This window comes from Palaemon carinicauda, chromosome 25, assembly GCF_036898095.1.
Source record: "Palaemon carinicauda isolate YSFRI2023 chromosome 25, ASM3689809v2, whole genome shotgun sequence".
NCBI lineage: Eukaryota > Metazoa > Arthropoda > Malacostraca > Decapoda > Palaemonidae > Palaemon > Palaemon carinicauda.
This window is the reverse complement of record NC_090749.1, coordinates 105330521-105343437: the sequence shown is the minus strand read 5'-3', so window position 1 is coordinate 105343437 and position 12917 is coordinate 105330521. Positions and strand designations below refer to the sequence as shown.

Genomic DNA, 12917 nt, shown 5'->3' with positions numbered 1-12917 from the left:
AACAGCTTCGTACCATCGACACGAGCCCCGATCTCCGCCTGGACGCGATGGAGGTGCTGTGCGCCCTCGCGACTCAGCTGGGTCGATGTTACGAGCGGTTCATTCCGATCGTGCATCGCATCACCGTGAAACACAAGATCTACCACCCGAGATACGATATCTTGGTTGCTAAAGTTGTCCGTGTAAGTATCGGTTAGCGTCCGCTGTTGTGCTCTCCTGCTTTGGTTTCTGTTTTACTTATGTATATCGGTATTTCGCCTTTCCGTCCTCTTACGCGTATTCCTTCATACAGTACATTGTCTTTATGTCCTATTATCCCCCCTTTTTCCCTCTGGGTGGAAAGCCACTCCCTAAAATACTGTACTCGCATTTGAGATTCCACAGAACTTCTTTTGCCAAGGCATGAATAGCATAAAGGATGTGGTTCTACATCAACTCGATTCATGAAGGTACACATGGGCGATCATCACGCCCAGGGCAAGATCGCGGGACATTAGATGTATCAGCCTTAATCAAGCACACACAGTACAGATAATGAAAGCACAATTAGTGACAGTTATATTGGAAAAGACACAAGCACTATGAAAAAGGAGAGTTGTGATTGTAGCAGAGGAAAAGAGAGACCTCTCCTTGTTTCAATGACCAGAGGATGAACGATGCCTGCAATGGGGTTGTTAAAACCAATTACGATGTTACCGAACCCGTCCTTCTTTTTTTGTTATCTGGTCGTAGAAAATGGAACTAGGAGTAACCCTTTAAAAGGACTTGGAAGTTTTTATTAAATGTGGGAATAAATTACAACCCATTTCAGATACTCCTCTGAAATCAATGAGGATTCCTTCTCTTCGGAAGTCTCTTCCCTCTTCTGTTTTCCATCCGTATTTTAATTCTATCTTCCTCTTCTGTTCCTTTTTTCTCTGTTAGTCACCAATTTTACCTTGCTTTCTTTTTCATATGCTGTTTTATCCTGATTGCCCACATTCGCGCTTTCCCAATGTACTCTTTCTGAAGAAGATATTCACTGGTCTGGTAGAATCCTAGACTTACCTCTTGAAAAAATGCTTGACCTCTTCATCATGAGACTAAGAATACTTAAAGTGAGAATGTAGCAGGACAAATGCAAGGCAAAATTATAGACAAGAATAAAAAGCATGTTATACTAGAGGGCACATAGTAAAGCCTGAATCACCCTAGTCATGTCTTGCTTGAGGTTTTCGCCAACCTCCAGCGATCATTGCGAGCGAAAGCGTCACACCACGATCTCACGATTTGAGGAGCAAATAGGAAAAAAGTTTAAATAAAACTGATTAGCTAACATCATCCTGGTAGACATTAATTTTCTATCTGTTACAGTAATATGTATTCTCAGAATATTACGTGAACTGAAGAATTCTACAATTACCATGGGATGAACAAAGCAAATTTTTATTATCTTTTGAGGCTGGTTCACCCAAGATTGCCAAGCAAGAGCACATCCTATTTGCAGCAGCCATCTTGTTTGTTTACATCCAAAGTTATTATTATTATTATTATTATTATTATTATTATTATTATTACTACTTGCTAAGCTACAACCCAGGTTGGAAAAGCATGATGCTATAAACCCAGGGGCTCCAACAGGGAAAATAGCCCAGTGATGAAAGGAAACAAGGATAAGTAAAATATTTCAAGAACAGAAACATTAAAATAAATATTTCCTATATAAACTATAAAAACTTTAACAAAACAAGAGGAAGAGAAATAAGATAGAATAGTGAGCCCAAGTGTACCCTCAAGCAAGAGAACTCTATGGCACTATCCTAAGACTAGAGAACAATGGTTTGATTTTGGAGTGTCCTTCTCTTAGAAAAGCTGCTTACTATAGCTAAAGAGTCTCTTCTACCCTCACCAAGAGGAAAGTGGCCACTGAACAATTAAATTGCAGTAGTTAACCCCTTGGGTGAAGAAGAATTGTTTGGTAATCTCAGTGGTGTCAGATGTATGAAGACAGAGGAGAAACAATAGGCCAGACTATTTGGTGTATGTGTAGGCAAAGGGGAAATGAATTGTAACCAGAGAGAAGGATCCAAGGTAGTACTGTTTGGCCAGTCAAATGACCCCATAACTCTCTAGCGGTATTATCTCAACGGGTGGCTGGCGCCCTGGCCAACCTACTATGCGGTTTGTGCTCACTGCTTCCCGAGCGACAAGGTCCCAGTTTCCCATTTTCAGCAGCAACGGCTCGCTGCTGGCGACAGAAAGTCTAGTTTGATTCCAGTTTAAGGGGACAAAGGTGAGTTGATCCTCCAGAGGTCTGATAACAAACCATTTGTGCTTTATAGAAAATTTATTCACCTTTCTATTGCAATTTTCAAACTCTGTGTATTTTTATTCATTTGTTAGTTACGATACAAAACGTCAACGTAACTAGACTGACGTGCGATAGGATCAGTGAGAGTTAATGAAAGAACCAGTCAAATTATATGGAGAAGTTAGATATCTTAAAAGTAGTAGTGGAGTCTCAAGGTTATAGATAAGTATTTTATTAATATCTATAACTTAATTATAACTAATAGTAATGATTATTTAATTGTGCTGCAAGGTTTGACAGTTGCATTATAATTTTTATAGATTAGTTATGTATACTTTTTAGATTCAATTTCATATCTGTTCTTTCAGGGAAAAACTGTGTCCGACGACGAGATGTCAATCATATCGGCCCACATGCGCACGAGACGGCACGGCTCCCGCAACCTCCACAGCGAAGACTCCACAACCATTAAGAAGGTATTTTTCGTACTTCTGTAGCTAAGATCTTGAGGGAGAGGTGATTCAGTTTTTAACTGATATTCAAAATTTGTTTGTCATTTGTTTGAGTTATTGTTGGTGATGAAAAACTATACATTTATACGTAGTAACCAAAGATGTGCTGTGTCTCTAATGTCTTACAGTATTCTGTTAATTAAGAAGCCTTTTAAAGGTTTTAGGAAATAGCTTCCTTGCCGTACACGGCAGGCCGAAGAAAGGTGGATCTTTACGAAGCCATTTCTGTTCAGCTTTTCGTTCTGTCGGATGCGAACCAAACGTATCAAGAGATTAGACCAGGAATTTCAAACTCAAATCCCTTTCAAGGGCCAATTATACACTTGGTTATGGTCTCGAGGGCTATTAAAGATTTTATAATTACTTATTGGATAGTCTGAAGATTGCAACTCATTTTGCTGGATGTCATTTGTCTTCATCTTAAAGTTTAGTTACATATTCATGTTATAACAATCATAGTAACTCGAGTTGAAAAATCTAGCGTCACATCGCAGGCCACTTAAGACTGTCCTGCTGTCTGTGAGTTTGACTCCTGTGGATTAGGCAAACATACATTATGGCAAATAATAGTTTTTTAATACGATAACCGCACGACTTCTCAGACCGACTTAGGTGAGGGGGTTGTTTATCTTGAAGGACACAGGAGAGGAGACTAGACTGCTGACAAAGAAAGACGGGAAAAGAATAGACGTAGGGAAACAGGGATGAGAATCGGATAGAGGGATGGTTGGACACGAGGGATAGGTCTTGAATAGGTTCTTCTTGGTCATTCATCCAGATTCCTAGAATTTCCTGGAATGCCACTGGAGTCTGTCTCCGAAGATTGATAGAGAAGTGTGTTTTGGAGGACTGATAAAAATCCTGAAAAAATAATGACTAATCCAACGAAGGAATGAACTTGAGGTTGCAATGTCCTCAAATTAGTTTTAACAAATTTCATATAAGTATAAGATATATTTTAGTTAAATTAGTGTTAAATAATAGATGCTTACTAAAAGGGAACTTTATGAAATGTAGGAATAATGGTTGGTAAAAAGTAACTCGTGTCGATGATGGTAAAACTAAGTATCAAGGGTTGTACTGAAAGAGGGACGATTTAAACGACTTGTGGGTAGTGTTAGGAGAAGTATAAGTTGTGATGGAAAGCTAGAATCATAAGTATAAAAGAATGGGGGTTGAATTTGGGATAAAGATGGTGTGAAAGTATAACGAAGATTTAGGCAGTCTTGAGGGAGAGGGCGTTGAAAGGTTAGCTGTAAGATATTAGATTGGAATAGATAGAAGTGTGTTGATAGTTGCCGTAAGGCGAAAGAGGATAATACGGGGCGGGGGCATTGAGGTAGTTTCCATTGGTAACAAAGACATTTAATTGAAGAGTTCAAGAACCAACATCGAGATCGATAGGCAGGTCTTGAATGTTATGAAGCATTCCTGTTATCTTGGAGGCAGACTGGACTGGGAAGCAGGGGTCGAAAGTTATGGCAGCTTGGATGAAATAGCGAAAGATACTGGACTATGTATGAAAATAAATCTCCAAAGACTCACGATGAGGGCTTAAGAATCCACTAATCATACGAAGCATAGGCGCTGACAATGAAAATGAAAAGAGATTTTGATAAGATGCAACTTTAGAAGGCAAATTATTACGAAGGGATGATGAGGGTAGAGATACAGTGCCCAGAAAAAGGGCTCAGATGGAATTGAAACATTTACAAGCATGATGGTAAATGAGTAACGGTAATTTGGTGATTTTCAATGTAGTTATTTCTATCTTCTTTCACACCAGGGCACCGTCATGGTTCAGTCGCTCCAGCGGGCGTGGCTCTTCACGCGACTGGTGAGTAAGGACGACTGGCTAGAGTGGCTGAGGCGGTTCAGTATCGAGCTCATGAAGGCTTCGCCCTCCCCTGCCCTGAGGTCAGTTCATTGCGGACTTGGTTCTTCGATCGGTGGAACTTAAGAAGTTCAAACTTGTAGCAAATGTTTATATGTTGAACAGGCTGACATAACTTTCTCTTCATAGTTTATGTATAACAGATCTATTTTAATGCTGCTATTATTATTATTATTATTATTGATAGCTAAGCTAGAATGTTAGTTGAAAAAGCAGAATGCTGTAAGGGTTCCGACAGGGAAAATAGCCCAGTGGGAAAAGTAAATAAGGAAATAGAATAGTGTGCATGAGTATTCCTTCAAGATATTTTATATTTTTTATTCATTACTTCTCATTTAGTTTATTTATTTCCTTATTTCCTTTCCTCACTTGGCTATTTTTCCCTGTTAGAGCCCTTGGACTTATAGCCTCCTACATTTCCATCTAGGGTTGTAGTTTAGCTAATAAATAATAATAAATATACATGATATTTGGTTATTTCAAGGAAAGTTCTTTTGGATCTGTGTAGTATAAGTTTAGTCTGTTTATTGCAATGTACAGTTTTAAATACAGTTGTTCATTTTATGCACAAAACTCTATGAGTTAGTATTCCAAAAGGTCAGAATTGTGACTCATGTTTAAACCGCTGACAAAGCACAATACGATAACCTATCAACTGTAAAACTCTTCAGCATTACCGCCAGAACACATCACGAGTCGTACCAACATTTTCTTCCATTCCCCACCGTAGGTCCTGTTATTCTGTGGCCACGACGTACGTCCAGCTGTCTCGGGACCTCTTCAACGCGGCCTTCGTGTCCTGCTGGAGCGAGCTCAACGAAAGCCTACAGGACGACCTGCTCCAGTCGCTGCGCCAAGCCCTGACGTCCCAGGACATCCCCGAGATCACGCAGACTCTGCTCAACTTGGCCGAGTTTATGGAGCACTGCGACAAGGTGAGAGTCCCTCGTAGCTTATACTTCGTGTGATTTCTCTTCATCTCATCTTGTGTCAAAGCCATCTTTGTTTATTTACCATCCTCTTTGCATCATCCCTCATTGACTTTTCATTTTGGGATAAGATCTTTGTAGTTTCCCTACAGCATCTCACAGGAACTTCATAGAAGAAGATCTTTCTCATTCCCCTAACAGAGTATACTATGTGTATTTGTAGATTTTGAGAACAAAGCCCTCAGAAGAATATTGGGAATAAAAAGGGGTAGATGGCGAATGGTTTGGGCACTCTCCAGAAGAGATTAGTTCACCTAACTTTCAACTGGGCTCCACAAGGCACTAGAAGAGTTGGAAGACCCAAGCCTACATGGCTGAGTACTATGTAGCATGAAGTAGATGATTAATGGAGGAGTATTGATTTCAAATCTCAAGATAGAGACACCTGGCGAAATTTGGCTGAGGCCCTTTACGTCAATAGGCGTAGGAGGAAATGATGATGTTCAATAAACTATACCTAAAGTACAAGTTGGAAAGGGAAAAAGAAAGTACGTTATAGTCTGATCTTATCCGCGGAATCTGCAACTGTACTGTATTTTATTTCACCTTTATTTCATAGAGGCCTTGAATGCAATACCCATGGATAAGGAGGCCCTACTATATTTTTTCCCCTAAACCTCTTCTATCAAAAATTGCATTTTAATAGTACTGTAACACTTTTGCATAAGTTGAAAAGTCTAAATGTTATTCTTATATGCTTTATTTCCGTTGCAATTCACCATTCTCTAAATTTTTTATTCAAAGCACCGTAATATTTGCAGGGACCTCTACCCCTGGAGCTGCAGCTCCTGGGAGAGAAGGCGATGGGATGTCGTGCCTATGCCAAAGCTCTCCATTATAAAGAAGAAGAGTTTCATAAAGGTCCCACGTCTCAAGTCCTGGAGCATCTCATCTCGATCAACAACAAGCTGGGACAGAAAGAAGCTGCAGCAGGTACTGACGTCGTGTCGAATTTTCTCCTCTTCTTTTTTTGTAGTTTGTGCGTTAGTTTCAGATAGTTTTTGTTGAGCAGAAAGATCTGGATAAGTCATTGCCATCACGAACGTCGTGTAGAACTTCTCTTTTCCTCTTGAAGTGTGTGTGTTAGTTTCAGAGAAGCCGTTGCCATTTCTGTGCTTAGAGTTCACGTAAATGTACAAGGCACTGTATTTAGCCTTGGTCCAGTTTTCTCTATTTTTTTATAAATTAATACATCAAGAAAGCGTTATAAGTATAGATGATTGACTTTAGTGATGTGATTAAGCCCCTTTTCATTGACAGCAAGGGTTCATGTCTGGTCGTACAGTATATAATTTTATGATTTTTAACCCTTTTACCCCCGGGCTATTTGGAAATTTCCAACCCTTAACCCCCAGGGGTTATTTTTTTTCAAGCACATTTTGCAGTATATTTTTTTTAATTGCTCTAACAGCCTTAATTTTCATCATAGAGAGGTCAAGTTGGTCTCATTCTCTTGGAAAATGCCTGAAGTTTCTCAAAAAATTATCAAAACTATGCAAAAGAAAATGTAAATAGCTGTTTTTTGCAAGGACGTACCAGTACGTCCATGGGGGTAAAGGGATGAGTTTTGTGAAACGTACCAGTACGTCCTTTTGGGGGTAAAAGGGTTAAGTAGGTTTTCATTTTGGATAGACCTTGTAGAAGGTCGTCAACTGACAAACATTCGGAGATAAAAACACAAATTCAACCGGAATTATGCCTCTGATATTGTATGAGAACTTCATAATGGAATACTGTACAGTACTGAAAAAAATAGTATATAATTTGATGCAGTAAGACAAAATTTATCAAAATTCAACTTAGAAAACAGCTTCTTGGAACCTATTAATCCTTTTACCCCCAAAGGATGTACTGGTACGTTTCACAAAACTCATCCCTTTACCCCCATGGACGTACTGGTACGTCCTTGCAAAAAACTGCTACAGTATTTACATTTTTTTTGCATACTTTTGATAATTGTTTGAGAAACTTCAGGCCTTTTCCAAGAGAATGAGACCAATCTGACCTCTCTATGACGAAAATTAAGGCTGTTAGAGCAATTTAAAAGAAAATATACTGCCAAATGTGCTTGAAAAAAAAATAACCCCTGGGGATTAAGGGTTGGAAAGTTCCAAATAGCCTGGGGGTAAAAGGGTTAAGTTTGTAAGTTGAGGACTCTATAGCTTTCTTGAAAAGCTTTTTTCAATTTTAGCTTGTTAGTAACACCCTTTTCCCTCTCTTGAATTGTACCCAATGCCCTTTTTCCTCCGCAGGTCTCTTGGAGTACGCCCGCAAGAACAACCGCACGGACATGAAGGTGCAGGAGCGTTGGCACGAGAAACTCCACGACTGGGATCAGGCGCTCCAGGCTTACCAGACGAAGCTCGAGGCTCGGCCGGACGACTTCGACCTAATGCTGGGTCAGATGAGGTGTCTGGAAGCCTTGGGAGAATGGGGCGAGCTGTACAGCGTCTCTTACGAGTGCTGGAGCAGCGAACTCGGGGACGACAGTCGCGGTCAGATGTCCCGCGTGGCGGCGGCCTCTGCCTGGGCTATGGGCGAGTGGCCCATGATGGAAAAATATACCAAGTACATCGCTCGCGACACCCAGGAAGGTGCGTTCTACCGTGCCGTTTTGGCAGTCCACAAAGACCAATATCGTGCGGCACAGCAGCTGATCGACTCTGCCCGTGACCTGCTCGACACCGAACTGACTGCCATGGTTGGAGAGAGCTACCAGCGCGCCTACAATGCGATGGTGTCGGTGCAGATGCTGGCAGAGCTGGAAGAAGTGATTCAGTATAAGCTTGTCCCAGAGAGGAGGCAACCCATCACACAGATTTGGTGGGAAAGACTCCAGGGTTGCCAGAGAGTTGTCGAAGATTGGCAGAGAATACTTCAGGTGAGATCGCTAGTCCTCAACCCGCAGGAGGACATGAGACCGTGGCTGAAGTTCGCGTCCCTTTGTCGTAAATCTAACCGCCTCACCCTATCTCATAAGACCTTGGTCAGACTGCTCGGCTGCGATCCGTCTTCGAACCCGCAGCAGGCCTTGCCCGCGAACCACCCCCACGTCACCTATCAGTACTGCAAGCACATCTACACGTACCCCAACAGACGTCAAGAGGCCTACGGACAGTTGCAAAACTTCTGCCAATTCCTTGCTCCCGCTGTTGTCATGGAAGGTCAAAACGGTGACAATAAGCTTAGAAAGCTAGTATCCAGAGTCTACCTGAAGCTCGGCGAATGGTTTGAGCAGCTCCATGGCCTGAATGAAGATCACATCAACACTATTCTGACCTACTACACCCACGCGAAGGACACAGACGAGACCTGCTACAAGGCGTGGCACGCTTACGCGTACATGAACTTCGAGGCCATCCTCTTCTACAAGAACAAGTCCGACGCCGTGAAAGCGGAGGGTGGCACAGCCGAAGATCCCAACACGCCCACGAAGAAGAAAAAGACAGCCGCAGACTTCACCATCTCTGCCACAAAGGGATTCATCCGATCTATATCCCTGAGCGACGGCAACAGTCTCCAGGACACACTGCGTCTCCTGACGGTCTGGTTCGAGCACGGCCACCAGCCGGGGGTCTACGAGGCTCTGGTCGACGGCCTGAAGTCCATCCAGATTGACACGTGGCTTCAAGTGATCCCACAGCTGATCGCCAGAATCGACACTCCTCGGATGCTAGTTGGGAAGCTCATTCACCAGTTACTGATGGATATCGGCAAGCACCACCCCCAGGCTCTGATCTATCCGCTGACCGTGGCCGCCAAGTCGGCCGTTCCGATGCGCGTCCAGGCTGCTGAGAAGATCCTCAAGAGCATGAGGGAACATTCGGCCCACCTCGTCCAGCAGGCCATGATGGTTTCGGAGGAGCTGATCCGCGTGGCCATCCTGTGGCATGAGATATGGCACGAGGGTCTGGAGGAGGCCAGCCGGCTTTACTTCGGAGAGCGCAACGAATCCGGGATGTTCCGGGCGCTGGAGCCCCTGCACGCCATGATGGAACGAGGTCCCCAGACCCTGAAGGAAATGTCGTTTAATCAAGCATACGGCCAGAACCTCCTCGACGCCCTGGAGTGGTGCCGCCGCTACCAGAGATCCGGTAACATCCGGGAGTTGAACCAAGCGTGGGACCTATACTACCACGTCTTCAGGCGAATCTCGCGCCAACTCCCCCAACTGACCTCACTGGAGTTGCAGTCAGTCTCACCCCGCCTGCTCAAGTGCCGAGACCTGGACATCGCCGTTCCCGGGTCCTACGCCCCCAACCAACACGTCATCTGCATCGCCCAGGTTCAATCATCTCTGCAGGTGCTGACCTCAAAACAGAGACCTCGCAAGCTCTTCATAAGGGGCAGCCACGGCAAGGACTTCGGCTTCCTCCTGAAAGGCCACGAGGATCTAAGGCAGGACGAGAGGGTGATGCAGCTCTTTGGTCTGGTCAACACCCTCCTCATCAGCAATCCAGACACGTTCAGACGCAACCTGACCATCCAGCGGTTTGCCGTCATTCCCCTGTCCACGAATTCGGGACTGATCGGCTGGGTGCCACACTGCGACACCTTGCACGCCCTCATCCGAGACTGGCGCGAAAAGAAGAAGATTCTCCTGAACATCGAGCACAGAATCATGATGCGCATGGCCCAGGACCTCGACCACCTGACCTTGATGCAAAAGGTTGAGGTATTCGAACACGCCCTGGAACACACGCAAGGAGACGACCTCTCCCGCCTGCTCTGGTTCAAGAGCCCCTCCTCCGAAGTGTGGTTCGACCGCCGCACCAACTACACCAGGTCCCTGGCTGTCATGTCGATGGTGGGCTACGTCCTGGGCCTGGGCGACCGTCACCCGTCCAACCTTATGTTGGACCAGCTCTCGGGCAAGATCATCCACATCGACTTCGGCGACTGCTTTGAGGTCGCCATGACGCGCGAGAAGTTCCCGGAAAAGATCCCCTTCCGTCTCACCAGGATGCTGATCAACGCAATGGAGGTGACGGGGATCGACGGAACATACCGCATGACCTGCGAGTCGGTCATGGGCCTCATCCGACGGAACAAGGACTCCCTCATGGCCATGCTCGAGGCCTTCGTCTACGACCCGCTGCTCAACTGGCGTCTGATGGAACACACCCAGCCCAGGAGCAAGCGGTCCGTCGTCGGGGAGAGCATCAGCGGGGGCAGGGTCGGCGGGGCGACGGAGACCCCCCAGACGCCCGTGATGGAAGCCGCCGCCGCGTCTTCGTCAACGGCACCTCTGGGGTCCCACACGAAGAAAGTCGAACTAAGGGAGGACTTGGGAAGCTCGGAAGCGCTCAACAAGAGGGCCGTGGCCATCATCAACAGAGTTCGAGATAAACTGACCGGACGAGACTTCTGCCACGAGGAACCTCTGGACGTTCACAAGCAAGTGGAGTTGCTCATCGCGCAGGCGACTTCGCACGAAAATCTCTGCCAGTGCTACATTGGATGGTGCCCATTTTGGTAAACGGTTGAAATAGTAATGCTGTATATCAAGTCGTTACTTGAATGTACAGATTTTCTTTTTTGCTATCAATAGTGTTGTACAGTTTTTGCATACTGTAGAGTAATCTGTAAATAGAAAGACTTTGATATTGTACGACACACTTGTTGCTATGCTGTATATAGATGTAAGATACATGAATTACGAGCTATTTTAAACGCAAAGATAACTCTTCCAGGTGACGAAAATTAATAGGATTTTTTTACCCGTGAATCTTAGATGGTATTTTACTACGAGACGCTGTACTCTATCAGTGTCCTCACAAGGAGATACAGAATGTGCGTGTGTACTTTGAGCAGCGAGAATCTTAGCTTTTGCACTACAGAAGGTCCTTAACTTCGAACATTCGGATACAGACACAAATACAACTGAAAATAACAAAGATAAAGAAATACTGTAATAAGCGAAACTATTTGTGATAACCTGATATCTATTTCATATGAAACCAGACTATTTGTTGACACTTGTAGATGGAAGTCGAAAATAACGAAGATAAAGAAATTCTGTAATAAGCGAAACTATATTTGTGATAAACCTGATATCTATTTCATATGAAACCTGACTATTTGTTGACATTTGTAGATGGAAGTCATAGGCACGGGATTAAGGTTAGTCCTACCATTGGCCAAAGTTTAACAAAACTTGCTTCTTGGAACCAAGTAAGTTTGTTAGTCGAGGACTTTCTGTAGGTTATTCTCCGCAACATTAGCATTACTTTTGTATGTGTGGATTGACCGCTCCTAGATTGGGGTAACTTGTGACGTTCTCAATTTTCGGTTACAATTGTTCCTTGTTAATGAGATTACAAAGTTTAATCTTGCTTGGGTTTTGTGCGCTGGGTTATTTTCCTAATTTTTATTACGTTCATACGACTTTCTAGGGTACGAACGAATTTATAAAACTGCGAAGACTTAAGAAATGTATAAGAAATTATAGGTAAGATTGTAATTAAGATAATTATGTAAATATCGGGACATTGCAAGAAATTAGTAATAAGTTGCTATGTAATCTGTATTTTTTGTTAATCAACAATAAATTTAAAGTTTTGAATCTTGCTTTCCCTTCGAGTTTATATCACAGTTTTGATTCATGAAGCTGTTCATCTTATCATATTTTGTCCCTTACAGATTTAAGCCATCAAGATTGATACTTTCAGCCATTTTGTCCCTTACAGAGTTCAACCATTTTGTCCCTTACAAATTTCAGCCATCGAGATTCTGATACTTTCAGCCATTTTGTCCTCTACAGATTTCAGCCATTTTGTCCCTTATAGATTTCAGAAATTAGATTCTGATACTTTCAGCCATTTTGTCCTCTACAGATTTCAGCCATTTTGTCCCTTATAGATTTCAGAAATTAGATTCTGATACTTTCAGCCATTTTGTCCCTTATAGATTTCAGCCATTTTGTCCCTTACAAATTTCAGCCATCGAGATTCTGATACTTTCAGCCATTTTGTCCTCTACAGTTTTCAGCCATCAAGATTCTGTTAAATAGCATATCAGAAAAATTATGCTTCACTTAAGGGGTTAACTACACTATATTAGCCCAGTGGCTACTTTCCTTTTGGCAAGGGTAGGAGGACACTCCAAAATCAAACCATTTTTCTGTAATCTTGTAGTCTACCACTGCCTTGGGTTAAAAGGTACTCTATCCACACTATTCTGTTTCCTTATTTCATTTCCTCGCTTAGGCTATTATTCCTTGTTGGAGCCCT

At 43.3% G+C, this 12917-nt stretch overlaps 1 protein-coding gene across 1 annotated transcript in view; it reads left to right on the top strand.

The window, feature by feature from the left end:
- The window catches only part of mTor (serine/threonine-protein kinase Tor), a 37972-nt gene extending 25722 nt beyond the window's left edge, over positions 1-12250 (top strand). The window contains exons 23-28 of the mRNA XM_068349011.1: positions 6-182; positions 2659-2766; positions 4589-4719; positions 5427-5631; positions 6447-6618; positions 7938-12250. Of these exons, the coding sequence (XP_068205112.1) occupies positions 6-182; positions 2659-2766; positions 4589-4719; positions 5427-5631; positions 6447-6618; positions 7938-11164 (4020 nt within the window). The 3' untranslated portion in view covers positions 11165-12250. The remainder of the gene's footprint in view (positions 1-5; positions 183-2658; positions 2767-4588; positions 4720-5426; positions 5632-6446; positions 6619-7937) is intronic.
- The last annotated feature ends 667 nt before the right edge of the window (positions 12251-12917 follow it).